Source organism: Heloderma suspectum, chromosome 3 (genome assembly GCF_057233095.1).
Source record: "Heloderma suspectum isolate Gila_16-S chromosome 3, 16-S_ref, whole genome shotgun sequence".
Classification (NCBI taxonomy): Eukaryota; Metazoa; Chordata; class Lepidosauria; order Squamata; family Helodermatidae; genus Heloderma; species Heloderma suspectum.
In genome coordinates, this window is record NC_139460.1 from 216,143,509 (window position 1) to 216,166,620 (window position 23,112).

Genomic DNA, 23,112 nt, shown 5'->3' on the forward strand with positions numbered 1-23,112 from the left:
TTAATAGGTATGTATAGACACAAATTTAGAAATAATTACTATAATTTGAGCAGAAATACAGTTCCTCTCACCACAGTGGGGAAGACTGTAGCCAGGTGACCTGAGTACCTTGCTCAGTCTGCTGTCCTGGTGCTGCTGATAGACAACTTCAAGGCCCAGCTTTTCCTTCTGATAGTTCTTTATCTTTGAACTGGACTTGGATTGGACAGCCCTTCAAATAGAGGATGCCTTCAAACAGAGGACTGTGCTCTGTAAAGTAGGATGCATGACCATCCTTCTAAAGGGGTAGATTCACATGACCCAAAACAGTCTTGAGCAACTGCTGTAAGAACAGAAGAGGAGCCATGCTGGATCAGACCAAGGGTCCATCACCTCCAGCATTCTGTTTACACAATGGCCAACCAGCTGCCCACAGAAAACCCACAAGCAGGACTTGAGTGCAACAGCACCCTCCCACCCATGTTCCCCAGCAACTGGTGTACATGGGCATACCGCCTCTGATACTGGAGGTAGCACAGAGCCATCAGGACCAGTAGCCATTGATAGCCTTATCCATGAATTGGTCCAATCCCCCTTTAAAGCCATCCAAATTGGTGGCCATCTCTACATCGTGTGGTAGTGAATTCCATAGTTTGACTCTGCACTCTGTGAAGAAGTACTTCCTTTTATCTGTCCAGAATCTCCCACCAGTTAGCTTCATGGGATAACCCCAGGTTCTAGTATTACGAGAGAGGGAGAAAAATGTCTCCCTATCCACTTTCCCCACACCATGCATAATTTTGTACATTTCTATCATGTCTTCCTTCGCTCACCTTTTCTCTAAGCCAAATTCTAAATGCATTATAGCTGTTTATGTGGGTGACGTGCTCATGGGGATGCTCCATCACACTGCCGGATTAATGCTCGGCATGTGAGGAGACGTGCAGGAAAGTATCCTGATCCTCATTGCGGGCTGAACACTGATCTTGCCACCACACGGAGCAATCCAATGGCCGCTTTGCCCCATGGCTGGTCGTAATGAGCCCTGAATTCCCTTGCATGCCCCAGGCTGAACTTCGGAGCTGTATGGAATCGGCCCTCATTTGCAGCAAGGAGGATGTGCAATGTGATTTGCTTGAGGTATGTTTCTGAATCAGTTTACCCCTGGCTGAGAGGGGGAGGTAATTCTTCACAAGACTAGCTATCTATTTTGAGAGAGAGTTAAATGCAGCTGCATGTGCTAATGGCAAGAGCTTTGCTGGAACAGGCTCCCCTATTCCAATAGCCAGGAGGCAGAAAAAGTAGGCCAGCACAGCACAACAGGGGCTACCCAAATGAGCTTTAACTCAGTGAGTCACACTACCCTGTGAAACTCCACTGCACTATATGTAATGTAAGGCACACAGCACCCATATCTAATATTAAAACCATACCACTGTGCCACCATCCAGAGACTCATTTTGTCTAGAAGGAAAGTCAGATGACCTCAAACCCATGACTATATTTATATTGTTGCTATCTATCCTTTTAAAAAGGGATTTGCTTGACATCAGTTATGTTCCACCAGTGGGCAAGCCTATTCACAATGTCCCAGTTGTTGGCATTTTGTCTCCAAAAAGGGATGAAGGTCTGCCATCTTGATATCAACATTATGAACGCACGTTCTCCATTTCTAAGAAAGACCAGAGGCAGACAACAGTTTGGATTCTCCCTGCCCCTGCAAGGAAAGTCAAAGGTGCTTTAAATGACAGTTCACTGCTCTTGGTGGCTTTATCCATCCCACTTGCAGCTCTGTTAAACTTGTCTGTATCGTACTGAAAGAATACAAAAACCTGCAAGACCTGTTCAACCAGAGGTGACAACGGTGCAAAAGAAATGTGAGTGTACTGTATACCATGGGAAGTCAAACAGTTTTTAAACACTCTTAAAAACTATTGTCTGTCCTCAGGTTTAACTTGTTTGATTATCACCTCCATACTTTTTTTTTTTGTTTAACCATAGTAACATTTGTGAGAGATTCACAGATCTGCAGTGTTTAATAATGATCATTTTAGCTGCTCTCAAAAGGTAAAAAAAAACCCAACCAGCTCATAATTACTTCCTCTTAATCTTTAAACTCACACAATTACACCACCCCTGGGACCTCCACTAATTGGTTATATATAATTTTTATATAATTCTGTGGGTTAGTTATATATTGGCAGAAATACCAGAGGTGTTAGCTATATATGATTATCCTGAATATCACTCAGTAACACCACCTCTGGTGCTTCGCTAATATATGTATTTATTTAGCAATGTTGAACTGCAAAGTGTTGCACAGTTTGGGATGACGCCTCCTTAGCATTTTCACATGAGATAGCCAGCTATTGTTCCTGTTTTTCAGACGGAAGCGTCTGAATGAGAATTATATTTACCAAGAATGAGAGATATTTATCTCCCCAAGTGGATACCCTAGATGAGAAATGTATTATGGCAATCCAGATCCCTATCCATGAGATAGAAAGATGGTCAAAGGTTCTAAGCCTGAGAGGAGAGCTGCTTTGAACATTAAAAAGATTTATCAAGAGGTAGCACGAGAGACTTGTGCTTCTTTTCTCCACACTTCTGGATCTCATTCGAAGGGAGGAGACACACATTTCCACCACGGTGAGATGAACATTCTCCTGACGCAAAGACAGAATAATGTGCATTTCCCCACTTCAGTCCAGAAACATGGCAAGAGGAAACATGAGCCCTGGGGCTTTCTTTCTCATCAAAGAGGCCCTAACAAGTCATGTAATCAAAGTCTTCACATGGCCAAGAGCTGTGCGAGGTGCAAGTAATGATTATATATTTGTATGTTGTCTTTCCTCCAGGGAGGAAATGCTTATCCTCATAACCCTGTGGGGTAGCTTAGGCTGAGAATGTCGGGCCCATGATCACACATAAGCATATCATCATGCCGGCTGGGGACAATGGGAGTTGTAGTCCAGCACATCTGGAGAGCACCAGCTTGAGGAAAGCTGGGTCAGAATGTCAGAGAAGAGTGCTGGTTAGAGTGGGGGACCTAAGGTAAAATCCCCAGTCAGCCACAAAGCCCACTGGATTACCCTGGGCCAGATTCTGTTTTCTTTTTCAGCCTAGCTTCAGGGTTGCTGTGAGGATAAAATGGGTGACTGGAGAACTGGAAGGGAATGATAAGAATGTAATAAATAAATACATAAATAAGTAAATATTAAAACACACACACACACACATACAAGGAGGGAAATAAAAAGTGGACACATGTTCCCCTGTCCCACCCCTGGCTTTACATACTCTTATTCCGGGATGAAATTCTGATCAGGCCAATGAAATTCTGACTAATTGGCAACTTTATCAGGTGCCTAGTACAGGAATAGGTTCAGACTTTCTTGTGTGTCAATCTACATGTGAGTGAGCCCATCCATCCACATCTTGGCTCTCTTGGAAAGTGTCCAGTCCTAGGTAATGTAGGCCAAAGCCATGCAGGCCCAAAACCTGAAAGCGTGGCAGCTTTTACTCCTGAAAAAAAAAATCCCCCACACCCACCTCATTTCCAGTGTTAAGTTATTTTCTCCTCACCACAGAGCTGTAAGTATGTCCATCAGAGCCACAGACAGATGCCAGCTGGGTCATGTGACAAGGTTTGCACAAGCTCTCCTTGTTTCCATGGAGTTTCAGGGCAGGCTGCTTGATTCTGCGTGTGTGTGCGTGCGCAAGAGAGAGAGATAAGAGAGAAACAGGAGCACATATTAAAGCTGGGCTAGCCCCACAGTGTATGCATTCTCTCACACAAAATGTCCTCTTCTCATTGGCATTTATGGAATGTGAAATATCCCCAACTTGCAGACTGGGGAACGCTCCTCAAAGGCAAAGGGGAGAGTTATAAATGATCTGCTCTTAACAATCCTGAGAAGAGATGCCACCATCGTGCTTAGCGCAACATAACACGCAGAAATCAACAGGCGAAACTTTGCATGATATAGAGAAGCGGTGATGCGAAAATCTTCACCTATTGCTTTTTCCCTGCTATGCCACTGATAAAGGCACAGAGCTTTGGCCTACCAAATGGTGGCATCTTTGGCTTTCATTATAAAACTTGTTCATGGGACAAGAAATAGGAATGTGTCTCTTAAAGGCCACAGGGAAAAATAAAACAGGGGCCACGGGTGAACTTCAGCAAACCATAATAGAAGTTCCCATGAAGGAGCAGGAGAGGGCTGCAGCCATGAGTACAGGGCGACCTGCAGTTCACCCCCATCCCTCAGGGAAGCTACGTACCCCTTCCCTAACTTTTCATCTTTACATTTGAAAAGAAAAGAAAGTCCGGTAGTCCTTTTACTTGTGGGGAGATAAGGCAAACTGCTGACTTGCTCAATAAAAAGTATACCTGTTCCAGGTTCTGGCTAATGAGAGCAACTACACTGGATGGCCGACAAAGACCTGGAAGATGTTTCCCCCCCAGGTCATTAAAACATTCATCAAATAAAAGAAATAACGTTAAGCCTACTAGACCAGGCCTTTCCAACTGCAGGTCCCTAGATGTTGGGCTACAACTCCCATCACCCCCAACCACCACAATGGTGGCTGGGGATGATGGGAGATGTAATCCCAGTCTGTGGCCCACAGTTGGAAAAGGCTGCGCAGACTGCTGTATTTAGGGTTTGGTTGATCTGCACTGACTGACAATATCCTCTCCCTCCCTAAGGCCCAGCTCGCCACAAAATGTCTGGCTGAGGACCAGAAGCAGGAGCAACTAGTTCAATACACATATTCCCCAATCAGGGATTAATGGGGAGGCCAGCTGCTTCCTTACCTGTGCTCCAGCTTTTTGCGGCTAATGCACATGGCTCGCTGGTAGCCCTGGGCAATGCACACCTTGTGCCGGCTGCATTTAACTTTCTGGCAGGGATCCTTGGTGGTGTCCAGGCCTAAAGAAAGAGGTAAAGGGAGCATGAACCAAATGCTCCTTTTTGTAGCACCTTCACTGAGGTTTCTCTCTGATATATAGAGAGCCCTGCACAGAAACATGCATGCACAAAAAGCGTGCTAGAATCTACACAGCAACTGTGGTTGCATGCTGAAGCACCTTCTTGTGTTCCACTATATATCCAGATCAGAAGCTGTTTCACAACCTGAATGAAACAAGCAACTGATTCTTGGGATAGATTCCTTCTACCCTCATTGAGGCATGGATAGGAATGTGAAGGTGTCCAAACCATAGTCAGTATTGTTGAAGGGATGTGGACAGAGTGGTTCATACTTTCATCTTTGGTGGGAATATTCAACAGTTTTGGAACATGCTTGCTGATTACTGCTAGGGATTTCTCCACATTAGACTGCTAGTAACTCCTAAGGCTATGCTTTTTCATCAGTTGAATCTAACAACCCTGGATTTCTGCATAAAGGCCTTCTGTAGCAATTGTATACTGTGGCACGGTCCTATATAGCATGTAATGGGAAGTCTCCAAAGCAACCATATAAACAGCAGTGGATTGATAAAATTCGGAAGACTATGATTATGTACAAATGTACCCAGCAAGCACAGCAAGCAAGGAATCCTAATTTAAAAAATATATATTATGGCACTTTATTTCCTATGTGAACGCCTTTCTCACCAAATTCCAATCAAGTACAGATGCTTGTATTTGTGTGTGTGACTCTTGTGGGTGTATGTGTGTGTATGTAAAACACAGACTCACAATGCTTCTATATACAATGTAACATATATATCCGATCTTTCATTAGATAGTGAGCTTCTGCTTAGGGTTTTTACTATACAGCTGTGTCCCACAAGCATATCTGTAATATACTAAGAATTGTAATGAGTGAGTTTCTTTATTTCTTTAGTGATCTTGCTGTATGGTTGTGTGTGTTCTTCTTTTGTGTTGTCTCTATTTTGAACATTTCAAAATAAAATAAAATTCCATGGGAGAGGAATATGAAGTTGCATCTGTCCTATGTAGGGATAGTTATTACCCTGGTCAGAGGGGCTTGTGAATACGCAGCCAAGCTGCACCTCTGTGGATCCCGATCCACACCTGAACGTTTGGCCAGTATAATGAGGCAGTGCTGACACACATGCACAGATGCCTCTTTGGGATTTGCATTCAGTATACGTTTGTGTGCACAATGAACAACTTTGCATAAGCAAATCCCTTACCATGTGGCCAAAGCACCTGTTGAATCAAGATGCTGAGAGTGCAATGATTTCGGTCATGGTTCTCCATCATCTTAATCCATGGGGATATCTTTCCATCCATTTGCCATCCAAAATTGATCTAGCCAGTCCCCCTTTCCCATGCTTAATACATCATTGTTTAGATTTTATTTTTTAAATAAGCCAAACCACCTTGGGATGTATGTACCTATTTAAAAAGAAATATGCAATGCTATGCACCAATCATACACATCTAAATCTTGAAGCAATGGGATTCATGGATGTGCCCACAGTTTTTAGCCATTGTGACTAATTACATGTCAGATCTAGAACAGAAAAGTTTTAAGTCATACACTCTGATCCGGCAGGAGAGACCTGCCTGCAGGAGCCTCCCATGCACATATGGGGATACAGATCTCTGCATGCATGGTGATGTTCATCCATACCCTACTGACTTTTGATGTGAATGGAGAGCTGCATCCAAATTGAGGTCTTCCAGTTACACGTTACTAGTTGCCTGCAATTACTGCTGAATTTGGGCAATCCAAGGTAGAGTTAAGCACATTTAAGCACATCGATTTCAATGGGCATAATAAGCCCATTAGGGCATACTCCTATGCATGTTTAGACAGAAAACAGGCCTACAACTCCCAGCATGCTCCCAGCATGCTGGAAGTTATAGGCCTTTTTTCTGTCTAAACATGCATAGGATTGTGCCTTAAATCTCTGAAGCCAGCAAATTTTCCAACCAGGGAAATGCAGCCTGTATCAGGCAGCCCTTTTTTTAAAAAAAAGTTCTTTCCTGAAGGTCAACTAGTCAGTATTCTTGTCAGGCCAGAACAGTGAAGGCATTCTTTAAATTGAATTACGGCGCAGTCCTATGGGATCCTCCTGGGCTGCTCGTAAGCCTCAGAACTCAGAGGCTTACGAGTGTCCTATGCAGAGGCGTGTGCCTCTTGCCCTGCATTTTAGCTAGACAGGCAATTTCGCCCATCTAGCGGAGGCTTCTGGGAGCAGGAGGGAAGGAGACTGGGGTGGCCACAGGATTTCTTGTATGGCTGCCACCCTGGTCTCCTCCCCTCCCCTAGGAACACCCCCTTTTCCCTGTCTCTGCACTCCTTTTTCCAAGCACGGAGAGGTAGCCAGCGTGGTTCTCTCTGCGTTGGCTACAAGAGGGAGGGGAACATGGCTTGCTGGCTCCGAGCTCCGAGCTCTGTCTCTGAGCTCGGAGCCAGCAAACTGACATATCCTATGCCTCCCAGATGCTGTCTAGGAGACGTAGGAGTTATCTCTCAATTGTATATAATAAAACCAAGAGAGATCTGGTATTATGTGCTTCATTTGTTTTTAAGGGTTTTTTTAAAATTCCGTGGTAGGGCCTAAGCAGCAACTGGAAGCCAGATAGTCAGGATCAGATGTTGGTAACTGGAGGACGTGGAGTCAACTGGGCACCGCTCTTGAGTTGCTGCAGCCAAGTGCTTGCTGCAGGCAACCTGGGGCCCTCCAAACATTTTGGACTCCAACCCCCACAATCCCAGACTGATGGCCTCACTGGCAGGGGCTTATGGGAGTTGTAGTCCAGGATATCTGGAGGGCCCCAGGTTGATTACCTCTGCTAGCGTAGAGCTTTTGCTTTGCATGCAGAAGTTTCCAGGATCGATCCCTGGCACATCCAGTTAAAAGAATAAGGTGGCAGGTGATGGAAAAGTCCTGGAGAACTGATGCCATTCAGAGTAAACAATGCTGGACTGGACAGGCAAATGGTCCACAAACTCCTCCTATGTTGCATCGTACACCCACCCAATATTTTTGGACCAATTGTCTGTGAAATCACAACTCTGAGATATTAATTTCAACTAGCAATTAAATGACAGGAACACAGGAAGCCAACCCTGGAAATCGCAACATTTGTAAGTACAGACTCCACAAACATAAAAAAGGGGGGTTATTTCCATCACTCACATAAACACAATCAATTCTGCTTAATAGCATGCAAAAACGTATCTAATGGGTCAGGGAAATAAAGACTAACAGTACAATTCTATACACACCTGGGAGTAAGTCTCATTGAATTCAGTGGGGCTTATTTCTGAATAGACATGTATAGGATTGCACTGTTATTAAGTAAAACACGTGGAACAGAAATCATCCAAAAAGAAATCGACTGAGGACATGCACAGCCCAATCTACTGAATTATCCAGGCCAGGTTGTGGGTGGCAGGCAGACATTTGCTCAAGCCACAGATCAAATTATTGTTTTAGAATATGCACTGGGGGTAGGTTGTATATGAAAAGAGGTTACTACAGCTCAGAGCTATATGGACTCCCAAACACCATCATGCTGCTAATGGAACAGTTGCAATTTCTGAATTATACCCACATATTTTTGTACCTAGTAAAATTGACACAGGGAAACACTCTTCTTCAAACATGCCTGTGTTCTAGCATGATTATCCCAGCTTGCAACTGCTTCCAAATGCTTTCAGAACAGATGAAAGCAAGTCAGATGAACCATGCATGTTAGATTTGCTCCCAATTGTACTGAAAAACCCTTGTCCCAACAAGGCCTCAGCCACTTTCTTGCAGCAGGTAGCAGTCCTTTAAAAGGGAAGCACCATCAAAGGAAAAATTACCTTCATCAACTGGCTGATTATCCTCCCAGCTCTTGATGTAGTCATCCTTACGAGAGAAGAAAAAGAGAACAAATTAATAGTTCAGACAATAAAAAATGTCAGCTATAGAAATGCAAATGCTCCAAAAGCCAGGTAAATCAAAATCCTTATACAGAGGATACAGCACTGATGCTTCCTTATCGGCTTGAATTCAAGCAAAGGCGCTCCATACCTGCAAATGATTTGTGTTCGGCTTCCCCTCTTTGGCATGTTTTGCAGGAAAGCTCAACTGCTTGATTGACTGATGGCTAAGAAAAGCTGCATCTGCTATTCACACGATACAGCAGCCCAGTAAATTATGGTGAGGCTGTGGGGTGTGTGCAGCTGCCATTTTGAATATGCCATCCCCACTCACATTGTCTGTTTTAGGACAACCCACGCTTGCTAGGTTCCCACGACACAACAACCCCTAAGTGGGGTTGGGTATGCAACCTGGCACCTATGGGGACCGCGGCTCATCCAAACCCAGTCTCCCTCTTCTACTGAAATAAAAGATACTGACCAAGGCTCTAGGGCAGAGATGGGGAATGTGTGGCCCTGCAGAAGGTGCTGGACTGCAACTCCCATGTTCCCTCACCATTGGCTATCCTGGCTCATTGGAGTTGCAGTCCAACAACATCTGGTTGGCCACATATTCCCCATCCCTGCTCAAGGGGATTTGTCCCATTTTCAGCCTGTTTGTGGAAGAATTGGTATCAAAATCCAGGAATTTCAGAACACTAGATCTCATATTTCTGAGTTGGTTTGGACAGTTTCCAAATATGGCAAGGAACCAACAGTTAGCAGCCCACCACAAATCAATGAAACCATTTTCAGCTTTAAAGTATTATGCAATCAGAAATAAATGTGTTCTATCAACCAGAAAAACAAAATGAAAGTGGTTTAATGAGAGCCCTGGGGAAACAAGATGGCCATCTTGCTTCATGGAAATGCCCAAATCTCAGCAAGCTTCCATTAATTTTTAAGAAATAAATCTCAGCTCGCTCTGGTACAGGGCTGATTCACATAACGATTTGTTTTTTAGTTGAAACGCTACCACAAGTTGGCTTCCCCATCAACTTCCATGTGATACTGTGGTCCTGTGAAAACACCCCACATGGTAAAATTGAAAGTAAATGGTTTGTTTTCTAAGACGGGGTGGGCAGAAGGTAGATCTCCAGATTTTGGGACTTCAGCTCCCAGAAGCCCCTGCCAGCACAGCCGATAGTCTGGGAGCTGAAGTCCAAAACATCTGGAGATCTACTGTCTGCCCAGCCCTGATCTTGGATATCGGGACTGGTGATCTCGCCATGGCAAAGAATGGTATGACTTTCCTGGTGATAGAAGGAAAAGTCTGCCTATGAAAAAGGTGTGGGGGGGAGGGTATTTATTCCTCTCACAGGGGTCTCACAAATGTACTCTCAGACTCTGGCGAGCAGGGAGCTGTACAACTGTTGCTCAGCCATCAAGAACATCCCTCAGTCTGCATGTTCGTTTGGTTCACATTTTGACATAAGGATGGTATTGTGGGGAGAGCACGTTGAGAGCCAATGTAGATATTCCTGCAAACACATGCTGACGTGAAGGACCTACTTGTGTGAGCAGTGCCGTGTGTGGAGAAGGTCACATGCAATTTTTCTAAACAGAGAAGGAGCTTCTGCAATATGATGTGATTTCCCACACCACATGTTACACTGCACACACAGCTATTCCCACTTATAAGTCAGCTGTGGCAAACATCTACACTGCTTCTCATGTGACCTTAAAGACTGTGACAGAAACACAAAAGCAAATGTGATTTCTAAGATATGGAGGATCCACAGACCTCTCTTCCTCAAATGCTAGCGACATCAGAAAGCTGATACTTCAGTCAACTCTGACAAAGCATAATTGTTTTCAAAGTGATGATGAAGAAAGGAGGTGGGTAGGCAAAAAGAGATACTCTAGCCAGTGAGGGATGCTGGCTCCGATGTCAGTGGGGCGGTGAATCCACTCCGGGTTTCAACCAGAACCAGTCAGAACTCTAAAGCAGCTGTCCAAGGTAGCTCCCTGGATAGCACCTTTAGAGTCCAGACTGGTTCTGACTGAAACCTGGAGCGGATTTGCTTCCCCACTGACATAGGAGCCACCAGCCTCCACTGACTCTGGCCAGCAATCTCCTTAAAGGAGGACTGATCCTTACAGATGCCCCCGTTCCAGTCTTCCTACAAATCCTTAAACAATGGAAAAGCACTGGTAAAAGGGGGGTGGCAGCAAAAATAGGTGCACCAAAAGCCGGGGGGGAGATATCTTCCACTTAGCAATGTAATCCAATGTAAACCAATGTATTTTAAGTGTTGAACTGACACTTCTCAGTGTCCTCCACCTTTTCAACACTTCCCAAGTCTCCTGCCACTACAGAAAAGGGAGATCTTGGCTCCCCCATCTTTTGCGGCTCCTTTTCAAAGCTGTGACTGCTGCGGTTACTGCGGTTCTCAGACAGTTCTAAAGAAAACCCTGAAAAGGTGGCTGAATGGGATGGAGAAAATGGGGCCACATGGGGAGGCAGGTTTAAGTACCACTGGGGCTGGTGCCTTATTTGCTCCGTCCATGTTCTGCCACCTCTAAGGGTTTTGTTTTGTTTTTAACTGTCAGGAATTATTGCGTATTTTTTGAACTGGCAGATATGCACAAATTTAATGGCTGGGAAGAAAATGGAGGGGAAATCTGAGTAAACTGAAGGACTGGGAAGAAAATGGAGGGGAAATGTGTACATGCACTAATGGAGCAGTTACTAAAGATGCATAAATTTCTCCTCCACTTACTTCCCAGTCCTTAAATTGGCGCAAATCTCCCCTCCATTTACTTCCCAGCCATTACACTGGCATATATTTCTGTGGGTTTTTTAGAACTGCCAGGGAACCGCAGCAACTGCCGCAGCAAGTGCTCTGAAAAGGAGCCATGCAAAAGAGCCATAAGAGCATGTTTGCACAAGACCGACAATTTTTTAAAAAACGAACATGGTTGCGCAATTGTCAGGGGCCAAGTTAAAAAAACAACAACAACCCCAACTGCGCATTTTTGAGGCTCTGAAAAAAGAAAGGAAGTGGCTAATGAAAAGGGGGCAGCAACCCGAGTGGGGAGGGGGAGAGAAGATGAGTTCTGTTGCGAAGGATACTGGGATACCAGCTGGAGGACTGAGGGGGAAGAAGGGGGAGAACAAGCCACAGTGAGCCAAATCGTCCGTTGCTCTGCAAACAACCCACACTGGGTAGCTTATTTGCAGGATAGCTTAGCATGTCGTACGAGCGTGGCCAGAGAGAGAGAGATGACTGGCCAATTTTTCATGGACCACATTCAGCCATTAATATCCTTCAAAATAAACCAAAGCCAAGGTGTAAGGAGGAGCTGGGGTCGAGGTGACAGAAGAAGACAACACAGTTACTTTGTGATGATGAAATGAAACCAGATTTTAAAATAAATAAAAATCAGTACTCACCTCCACCTCCTGGAGAATTCAAGCCGCAGCAGAAATAACAGCACAAGAGAGAGAGAGAAAGAAGTTTAACAACCCACACATGAAGCAGCAGCAACAGCAACTAGAATTCATACAGACAAGGCAGTGTAACCACTGTTTAATTCACAGCATAAATTCCTAGTAATGTCAGAATTCATTTGCCAGAAATGATATTTTATTAACCATTCCTCTAATGCAATTTTTTGTTTTGTTTTTCCAATTTGCATCCATTAAGTCATTTGCCTGTAACAATGGCAACAAGCGTATTTGGATTGTAAGGAATATAAATCAAGACAAGGGGTGATAATTCAGGACATTTATTAAGCTGCGACATCTTCCTCAAGAGGCTCTCTATTGCCTGTGGGGTATGAATGGAAAAGTCTCAGCAGGCTACTCTGGAGTTCTGTATCATATTTCATACTCTGACATTCCCAGCAATACGTGCTCTTGATTATTTCTCCCTTTGCTTCTGCAAATAAAAAGTGAAGCAAGCACATGATTAAGACTATTTGCTGGTGATAGTTACTACATTACACGCCGCTGTGCCAACTCCCTTGAAATACACCTGCAGGGGTGCAGAGATGGGAAGGCCTGGGAAAAAACTGGGAAAATTCAGAAAAAAAGTTTTCCCCATTCTTTTCCAAGGACCATTTTTGTTTTTTTCTGAAAAATGGGAAAAATTGAACAGCTTTGGATTATGAAACATTTTCCTTTGGAATTTAAGACAAGGTGTTTATATTTTGTTACCAAGCCTTTACTTCCCAGCCCCATGATTTCTAAAAACTAGGTAATAAGCAGACCTTTATAGAAAGACTAGATAAGTAAAACGTCTGGAAATAATGAAACCATGGGGGGGAAATGTTTTTTTAATCCTCTCTGTAAGATTCCCAGCATAGTTATTTCTTCCATTTCTTAATAAAATTATTGATCAAATGTATCTCTTACTGATAGTCATTTTGGAATGCTCCAAGTCATGGTCAGTTTCCCAACACGGGAGTAGAGTCACCATATCATAATATGGAAGAAAATGTACATTCTTGACAGTTTGGGTTTTGTTCTACAGAGTCCTGTGTTTCTGGACCTGTCTTCCTCTGCCTCCAGTTCTTCCTGCTTCTTCTGACTACTAGGATGATTCAGATGTTTCAGGGACTACTTGCTGAAGTTCCCTCTGGTCAGATATAAACTAGGAATATAAAATATATTATGTATATCTTGGTTTGCTCATAAAAGTAATCATGTTTGGTATATTAAATTTTAGAAGTGTAATTTATCCAGACAATAATTACAAATTTACTGAGTTCCCTTTTAAAAGTTTTCAAATATAATAATTTTATGAGCATACCATGTTATACATGTTATAACTTTAGGAACATAAAGCCTGCTTTACATTCCTTGCTGGTGGTGGTTCCACATGGATCTATAGCCTGGCTGGAGTCCACCAGGAAGAGAGCCTTCAGCGTAGTGGCCCCCTTCCTGTGGAATTCCCCTGCCTTTGGAGGTCAGGCAGACACCAACGTTGTGTTGCTTTCAGCACCTCTTGAAGACACTGCTATTTCAAGAGGCTTTCCCTGAGTGACCAGCCGCAGTTTATTAAGTTCAGAATCTGTTCCTTTAAAATGTTTTAATTATGGGATTTTATTATTTTATCTTGCTGTTCACCGCTCCGAAATCTTTGATGTGAAGCGGTATATAAATATTGTAAAATAAATAAATTCCTAAAGCGGCCTTCCTCAACCTGGTGCTCTACAGAGGTTTTGGACTACAATAGCAAGCATTCCTGACCATTGGCCATCCTGCCTGAAGCTGATGGGAGTTAAGTTCAAAATATCTGGAGGGCACCAGGCTGGGTAAAGCTATCCTAAAGCAACAAAGAGACTTTAGATCTGTAAAAGGTGCTTAAAAATAAATATTGCTTATTTTTCAGTTTTCCCCAAAATTTCCATTTTTTTCTGGAAAAAAATGTTTTTTTCCCCATAGCTTCAAAATTTCAGGAAACGTTACATGTCTACAAAGGAGTATATCAGAAAGCAGAGATGGGAATTGGTATGTATGTAATAGCTAAATACTGCTCACAGATAGGCTTCCATTGTGGTCAATGATCCATCCATATTATTTTTCAATAAGCTTTTTAGTTACCACTGTATCCATTCACACAGATAGGAGCTGCTAAAGATGCTAAGGGAAAGACATGGGAGGTATATTACTTCTTACACAGTGTTATTTTCCCCCATACTTCTATAGCAGGGCTCATGAACCTTTTTCAGCCTGAGGGCCAAATTCCGGTGGTGGGCAAAGGCCAAAGGCAAAAGTGTGCAGGGCCAAAAATCCCATCCAAAACCCCACCAAAAATCTATTGTTAATCAATTACCAATTGGGTCAACAATTTATATAGGAAGCATGTACGCTCAGAAATAAGCATGAACAGCATGTCTACTCGCAAATAAGCAGTACATTGCAAATAAGCAGAACACGCCTCTGCATGTCTGCTCAGAAGTAAGGAGGACTGAATCACTCAGCAGCACTTTCAAACAGCATCCCAAATATAAAGCCTATGCATGTCTACTCAGACGTGAACATGATATGCTGAGTAGGAATATGCTACATTCCTACTCAGAAGTAAGCAAGACAAGCCTCTGCATGTCTACTCAGAAGTAAGCTGGAGAAGCCCCTGCAGAACAAGGCTCTGAAGGAAGCAGGACAGGATCACTCAGCAGCACTTCCAAACAACATTTCTGCTCAGATATAGAATCATAGAATCATAGAATAGTAGGGTTGGGAGGGGCCTACAAGGCCATCGAGTCCAACCCCCTGCTCGGTGCAGGAATCCAAGTTGAAGCATCCCTGACAGATGGCTGTCCAACCTCGTCTTGAATGCCTCCAGTGTGGGAGAGCCCACCACCTCCCTAGGTAATTGGTTCCATTGTCGTATTGCTCTAACAGTCAGGAAGTTTCTCCTGATGTTCAGCTGGAGTCTGGCTTCCTGTAACTTGAGTGAGCCCATGATTCTGTGTCCTGCACTCTGGGATGATGGAGAAGAGATGCTGGCCTTCCTCTCTGTGACAACCTTTCAAGTACTTGAAGAGCGCTATCCTATCTCCCCTCAGTCTTTTCTTCTCAAGGCTAAACGTGCCAGTTCTTTCAGTCTCTCTTCGTAGGGCTTTGTTTCCAGTCCCCTGATCATCTTTGTTGCCCTCTTCTGAACCCTCTCCAGTTTGTCTGCATCCTTGTTAAAATGTGGTGCCCAGAACTGGACACAGTACTCCAGATGAGGCCTAACCAGTGCTGAGTAGAGGGGAGCTAGTACTTCCCGGGATTTGGAAGCTATGTTTCTATTAATGCAGCCCAAAATAGCATTTGCCTTTTTTGTGGTCACATCACATTGTTGGCTCATATTCAGCTTGTGATCTACAACCATCAACAATGTAGCCATGAGCATCATGTGTACTCACAAGTAAGCAGGGCAAGCCTCTCTCTGCATGTCTGCTCACAAGTAAGCAAGACAAGGCTCAGAAAGAAGCAGGACTGAATCACTCAGCAGCTTCCTCCCCTGGCTGTGTCCCCTCTGCCCTGCAGGAAAAAGCTCTTATCTCTGATCAGCAGCTGATGGGAGAGAAGTATTTCCCCACACTTAGCCTTTTTCAGTGCTAAGCAGGGGAAAGCACTTATCTCTGATCAGCTGCTGATCAGAGCTAAGAGCATTTCCCTCCATGGCAGAGGGCGGAGCCAGGAGAAGAAGTGGCTGGGCCAGCTGGGGAACCACATGGGCCTTATCAGACCCACAGGCCAGAGTTTCACCATCCCTGTTCTATAGGGAGTAATATCTGCTCTGCAATTAGAGGAGTTGGCACAACTAGTGGAGAAGAAGGCTATCAGTGTCAGCTAGTCAGGATGGCTATATGTTACCTCCAGTATTGAAATATCCCCCTGAATACCAGTTGCTGGGGAGCATGAACGGGAGGATGCTTTTGCTTGTGGGCTTCCCAGAGGTGGGAATAGAATGCCAGACTGGATCAGCCTTGTGATGCAGAGCTGCCCTTCAGTGGCTTTTTCTTTAAGGCTGCAATCATTCACTCCACATCTCTGGCACACCCCACGTCTTTCCTGAGGTTTCCAGATCCACCAAACAGGAAGCCTTTTGATGTATCAAGTCAGCTGAGATCACTAAAGCTGTCTCCTTTTTAATGTACACTTTTCTAGCCCATCTCCTATCCCAAAAGCTGACAAAAGGCTTTTCTCTAGACCATCTCCGAGCCCCCCAAAATGTGATAAAAGTCTTCCTGCTCATGTGCCGCTCCTCTGATTGGTGAAAACTGCCAAGGGTCACTCCTGCCCACCCGGACTGCACAGAAGAAAATGGGACTATGGTTCTTTATCCCCTTCATGGATCACTGCCTTGATGTGGCAAAGGGGCTTGCATAACTCAGTGAAGCCATAAGCTATGCCATGGAGGGCCACTCACGACGGACAGGTCATGGCAGAGAGTTCTGACAAAATGTGGTCCACTGGAGAAGGAAATGGCAACCCACTCCAGTATTCTTGCCAAGAAAACCCCATGGAACGTATCACAAGGCTAAAAGAGATGATGCCGGAAGATGAGCCCCTCAGGTTGGAAGGTGTCCAATATGCTACTGGGGAAGAGCAGAGGGAATTTCCAAGTAGCGCCAGAAAGAGTGAAGCGGCTGGGCCAAAGCCGAAAGGACACTCAGCTGTGGATGTGTCTGGTAGTGAAAAGAAAATCCGATGCTGTAAAGAACAATATTGTATAGGAACCTGGAATGTCAGATCCATGAATCAAGGTAAGCTGGAGGTGGTCAAACATGAGATGGCAAGATTGAACATAGACATCTTGGGAATCAGCGAACTAAAATGGACAAACATGGGCGAATTTAATTCAGGTGACCATCATATCTACTACTGTGGGCAAGAATCCCTTAGAAGAAGTGGAGTAGCGCTCATAGTCAATAAAAGGGTGGGAAAAGCAGTACTGGGGTACAATCTCAAAAGCGATAGAATGATCTCAGTACGAATCCAAGGCAAACCATTCAACATCAAAGTAATTCAAGTCTATGCCCCGATCACTGAGGCCGAAGAAGCTGAGGTTGATCGGTTCTATGAAGACCTACAACACCTTCTAGAACTAACACCAAAAAAAGATGTCCTCTTCATCATAGGGGATTGGAATGCTAAAGCAGGAAGTCAAGAAATCACCGGGATAACAGGCAAGCATGGCCTTGGTGTACAAAATGAAGCAGGACAAAGGCTACTAGAGTTTTGCCAAGAGAACACGCTGATCATCGCAAACACTCTTTTCCAACAGCACAAGAGGCGACTCTACACATGGACATCACCAGATGGTCAATATCGAAATCAGATTGATTATGTCCTTTGCAGCCAAAGATGGAGAAGCTCTATACAGTCAGTCAAAACAAGACCTGGAGCTGACACTGGCTCTGATCATGAGCTTCTTGTTGCAAAATTTCAGCTTAAATTGAAGAACGTAGGGAAAACCACTAAACCATTCAGGTATGACCTAAATCATATCCCTTATGATTTAGTGAAGGTGATGAATAGATTTAATGGATTAGATCTGACAGACAGAGTGCCTGAGGAACTATGGACGGAGGTCCGTAACACTGGTCAGGAGGCAGCAACTAAATCCATCCCAAAGAAAAAGAAATGCAAGAAAGCAAAGTGGCTGTCTGATGAGGCTTTACAAGTGGCTGAGGAAAGAAGAGAAGTGAAAGACCTGCCCACAGTGACAAGAGGCCTCAGCTGCTCACTCCTTCCCCTCAGGCAGATAACTAGCCTGTAGCTTTGGGGTCCCCCTATCCAGGCTTCAAGGGAAAAGGGGTGGTGGTGGCAGCACCCAACCGATCAGAGAGAAATGTGCTCCACTGGCCCTACAAAGCAGTTGTGGCACAGCAATCTTTACAGGCCTTTGGTCTGATCCTGTAGGTTCTTAGGCAGTGGCATATCACTAGAAGTAATGAAGAACCACTGGTGTGTGGTTCAGGTTTCGCAAATACCGCCACAACCCCTGGTTACCATCTCAATCTAACTCAGCAGTGCAGATACCAGCCTATTTTAGCTTAAAGCTCTTTGCCAATAACTAAGCCTTAGGAGAGGCATTTCAACCTTTTCGAATAGGGAAAAAACGGCACCAAAGCTTGGAAACCAGCAAATGATCAGTGGGGTTGAGGAAAGGGGGCGTAGCCACCTGGGGAACCCTAAAGAGCTGGACTGGGACCCTACGAGGGCCAGATCTGTGGTGTGTGTCCCCCCATACCTGAGGTTCCACACCCTTGTCTTAAGGGAAACGGTTCTCAGCGCCTGCTTCCAGTGAGCACATGGAAATCTGCAAAAGCTATTCTCCAGCTATCCCAACCCACCACACACCAGGAAGGCTCGTACTTTGAACAGGGCCATATTTTCTGCCAGAATGCTTTGGCATTCAGTCATCTTTGCCCTCTCTCACTTCCTCCTTGGGCGGGACTCTCAAGCAAGGCCATTCATCTCCCTGTGTGCACCTCTGTAGTGGCTCATCAACCACTGCCTTTCTTTCTCAACACCCTGGCTGGATCTCCAGCCTCTTCTCCCTCTGCCACGTTCACTCCCCCCAGCACAGCTGGAACTCCCAAGCAACGAAATGAGGGGTCCCTGCAGGCCGAAGAAGCAACACCGCGGCTCAGCTTAACGTCGAAGGCATTGTGCATCCCCATCTGCTGTCCCCGCTCTTTGTGGGGCTCCAATTCCAAGCCAGGAGAACAAAACAAATGACTTCTCTCTTGCACGGCACACTCAAGGCTTTCAAGCCCGTTCCGCTCCCGCCGGGAGCCTTTTCAATAGCACCGCCCCAAAGGGAGCATACAAAGCTTGACAACATCTCTGCCTCTCTCTCCCCAACCCAACAGGAAATGGCACACTGTCAGAACTGGCAGCCCGCCACTCTGCAGCGGCTCTGCCAAGTGAGCAAATGAGGCTTCACATTGGAGATGGTGGTACTGATGTACTGTAGAGCCACCTGCCACTCCGGGACTGCTTCTAAAAGCAAGGATGGAAAAGGCTCTAAGGGAGGAGGGGGGAGGATTCAAGGTGTTTGGAGAGGGACTACAGAACTGGACCACGGAGAACCAGGGAGATCCACACTTGGCCGTGATGACGTTCACCATGATGAACATCACCATGACGACAATTGTGAACGAACACTCCCCGCCCCACTTCGCTTAGACTACTGTACTGGGTTGCAGTTGTCAGCATAAAACAGGATAACCCCATATATGTTCCCCTGAGTTTCTTAGAAGTACAGAGAATACAAACGAGAGAGAGAGAGAGAGAAATCATCTCAGAGCTATTGATCATGGTCCTTGGGGCAGACACAGGGAAAAGGGGAACCTAAGATAGATAGATAGATAGATAGATAGATAGATAGATAGATAGATGGATGGATGGATGGATGGATGGATGGGGGAAGGGAAGGGAAGGGAAGGGAAGGGAAGGGAAGGGAAGGGAAGGGAAAGGAAAGGAAAGGAAAGGAAAGGAAAGGAAAGGAAAGGAAAGGAAAGGAAAGGAAAGGAAAGGAAAGGAAAGGAAAGGAAAGGAAAGGAAAGGAAAGGAAAGGAAAAAGATAAGAGCCAACTGTATACAGGACTTGCCTCAAGTCCACTACAAATGGCTATATTTCCACCTTTCAACTGGAGGCAACAACTTACGTGCCATATAAGCCATGTTGATCTCATCACAGTTATGTTGGCAGCAATGCAGGCAGTAGGGACGGTAGAATAATCAGCGCTAACGGGAATCTGAATCCTGCATATCACACCCTGACACACACGTAATCAGGAGTTCAGGTAGTCATCCAACACTGGGAGCCAAACTGGGCCACTTCAAAAGAACATCTGGTGATCATTTATTTAGGGAGGTTTCAGACATCCCCCTGCCCTGTACATAGAAGGAATGTGTGAGGGTGGTTGTGGGGCCATGGTGAGAGGGAAAGAACTAGATGCAGGTATGCTATTTTCGGTGGCAGCCCCATGTTTGCTGTAGCAGAATAGTTCTACTGTTAGTTACTAGACCAGCCTTCCCCCATCTGGCTCCCTCCAAAGGTTTCAGACTTCAACTCCCATCATCCCCAGCCAGCATGGTCAGAAATGCTGGGAGTTGTAGTCCAAAACATTGGAGGGCACCAAGTTGGGGAAGGCGGTACTAGACTATGCCAGTGCCCTGCTCACATGGAGAAGTTCTACACATATACATCTGTACATGTTTAGAACTTCTTTGTACTGCAACCAAATGTGTGAAAGCTGCCTGCGCATCGTGGTAGGAGGCGGGCTAGCCCCATGGCCCGGCAAGCCCCTCACATGTTCTTTCAGTGCAAGGGAGGGGCCGTCTGAACCCCTCGTTTTTGTATGATACAATAATCATGTGCAAGTTGCAGTTCCCAGTAAAAAAAAAAATCTAACTCCTGATGTGATAACCTGCTGTTAATGGGATGAATTCACACATGCATGCTCATAATTCCATCACTGCACATCAAAAGATAACTTTCATGTGTGAAACAGGCATCATGGATCATCAAACATCACAGCTCTCATATCATCTCACAACATCTCCAGAGGGACCATTTAGGTGGGGCAGAGGGAGGGCTGCTACCTCCTTGTTAACACTTCAAACCAGCACATATATCTTTGGCTAGCAGGAGGGATACAGGAGAATATCGCAAGAGTTCTTGAAACACACTTGCCCCAGGGGATCCAGTTCCTGCACATGCTGGCTGGACCAGAAACCACCGGTGTAACTCAGATGATCATTCAAAGTTGTCCCTGAACTGGAGATGGGTGAACGAGCGATGTTCCAGCTCGTCAAGATATTCCGAGCATCACCTCGCTGCTCATCTCTCCCCAATTTGTGCTCGTGTTTGTAATTGCTGTTCGTTTTGCACAAATGGGAAAATTGCACAAAATGAACAGCAATCTCAAATTTGTGCACATTTCCAAAGTTGCATGAATGTCCCCACAGACTAAATCATGGGTGATTCTCAAATTTGCGCAAAACTGGAAAGGGAAATGTGTGCAAATCGTACGTGAGCACACGTTTGAGAATTTGTTAACATTTCCGGCAGACACGTTCTCCTGCCTGCGCTCGCATTCGGAGCTGCAAACGGGGCACGCTTGCATGTGTTGTGAGCAGAAACAAAATTCTTGTACATCCCTAACCTGAATGCAGTTCATTGATTTTCACTGCACTATTTTCAATTGGATGGCCATCCGATTATCCTGGTTAGTTAATGAGATTAAACCTGAGCTCCCCAGTTTGCACGTAATGGGGAACTCTGTTTTACTGCAAGCCAGGGACGAAGTGCTGAAGCGCACACAAGGGGACAGGGTGGCAAGGGAAGAGCGCACAAGCCCAACGCTCCTTCTGGCTTCATAAACTGGCTCAGGAAAGATCATCCAAATCTGGCCTGAGTGAGAAGTAATCAGGTAATTCACCTTTATGTGCGAAACAAGCCCAACTCACAGCAGCCAAGAGTTCTGTCATGCTTGCAAAGGAGAGAGGTTACCTTTAGATGGTTTACGATTCTTAAGTAATTCTTTCTAGTCAGCCGTTTTTGCTTGTGTCATCCTCTTTCCAGGGAGAGAGGGGGGACTGTGGACCAAGTAGGTCACTTGAGACAGAGGCTCCTTCGGGAAGTCAAACTACTGAAGGAGACTCTGTCTGACCTTGGTGCTACTGAAGGGAAGCGTGCTTGCTGAGCAAGAGAATTACCAAGAGCATGCTGGGAACTCAAACACTGTTCAGTCTTTATATTCTGCGCCAGCTTCTGAACCGTAATAGCATCCAACAGCGCACTTTGAGAGCAGAACTGCATCTGAGGATTCATGCTCAATCATGCTACATCAGTCTTCCTCAAGCAGGCACCCTCCAAAAGTTTTGGAGTACAGCTCCCATCAGCCCCAGCCAGTACGGTCAATGGTCAGGGCTGATGAGGGTTGCAGTCCAAAACATCTGGAGGCCACCAGCTCAGGGAAGACTGTGCTACTCAGCAACCGTGGGGCTGCTAGTGAAAATGGTATCCCTGGGTCTAGTTCTTCCCCGCTCGCTCATGTCCAATGAAACATGGCGTGTGATGCACTGTGAGCTTTTCCGCCCTCAGCTGGTGACAGCCAGTCACTGGAAGCAGAGACAGAGAAACTCACAGCATGATCACATCACACACACAGTTTCACTTGGTGTTAAAGGGGAAAGGAGAACTACACAGAGGTTGGTCTATTTCAGCGGCTGCCTCACTAGTGTCATAAGGCATAGCTAAGAGCGTGAGCTGTGCAAGCCCCAGATTCAAATTTCGACTCAGCCATGAGTTCGCATGATGGCCCTAAACAATCTACTATCTGTCAGCTTCGGCACGTTCTCCCAACCCCCATCTACAAAAGGAGGGCAATAAATTTGGCCTACCTTACTAGGGTGTTGTAAGGATTACTGAGATAATGTGGAGCTTTTTGAAGGCTCTGGGTGCTACAGAAATACTAAATGCTTTTTCCACCTAAGCAACGTTTTGGCACAAGATTGTCCTAAAAATAGAACCACTCGATTTCTTTATGCAAGACCAACAGCAAATGTCGCTGTTACTATAAATAAACGGTGATCAGCCACAGGCCGGAGACAAAAACGTCCCCTCGTTGACAGTGAGGAGCTGAGCTCTTCACAAACTGGCTGCCAATGGCCTTCTTGTGGTAAGTGCCGGGAAAGAGAGGCCAAAAGGAAAGTGAGAGATTACCAGAGCACTGAGCAGCAGAAGGTTGCTACTCACTGGACCGTTCAATTCT

The 23,112-nt window shown here is 45.2% G+C and overlaps 1 protein-coding gene across 2 annotated transcripts in view; it reads right to left on the minus strand.

Moving 5' to 3' along the window:
* The window catches only part of SPOCK2 (SPARC (osteonectin), cwcv and kazal like domains proteoglycan 2), a 90,493-nt gene that overhangs the window by 19,908 nt on the left and 47,473 nt on the right, over positions 1–23,112 (minus strand). For both annotated transcript variants that reach the window (XM_084845578.1, XM_084845579.1), the window contains exons 2-4: positions 8,776–8,821; positions 4,799–4,913; positions 3,565–3,679 (exon numbers count right to left, since the gene is read on the minus strand). In XM_084845578.1, coding sequence (XP_084701704.1) covers positions 3,565–3,679; positions 4,799–4,830 — 147 coding nt within the window. In that variant the 5' untranslated portion in view covers positions 4,831–4,913; positions 8,776–8,821. The remainder of the gene's footprint in view (positions 1–3,564; positions 3,680–4,798; positions 4,914–8,775; positions 8,822–23,112) is intronic.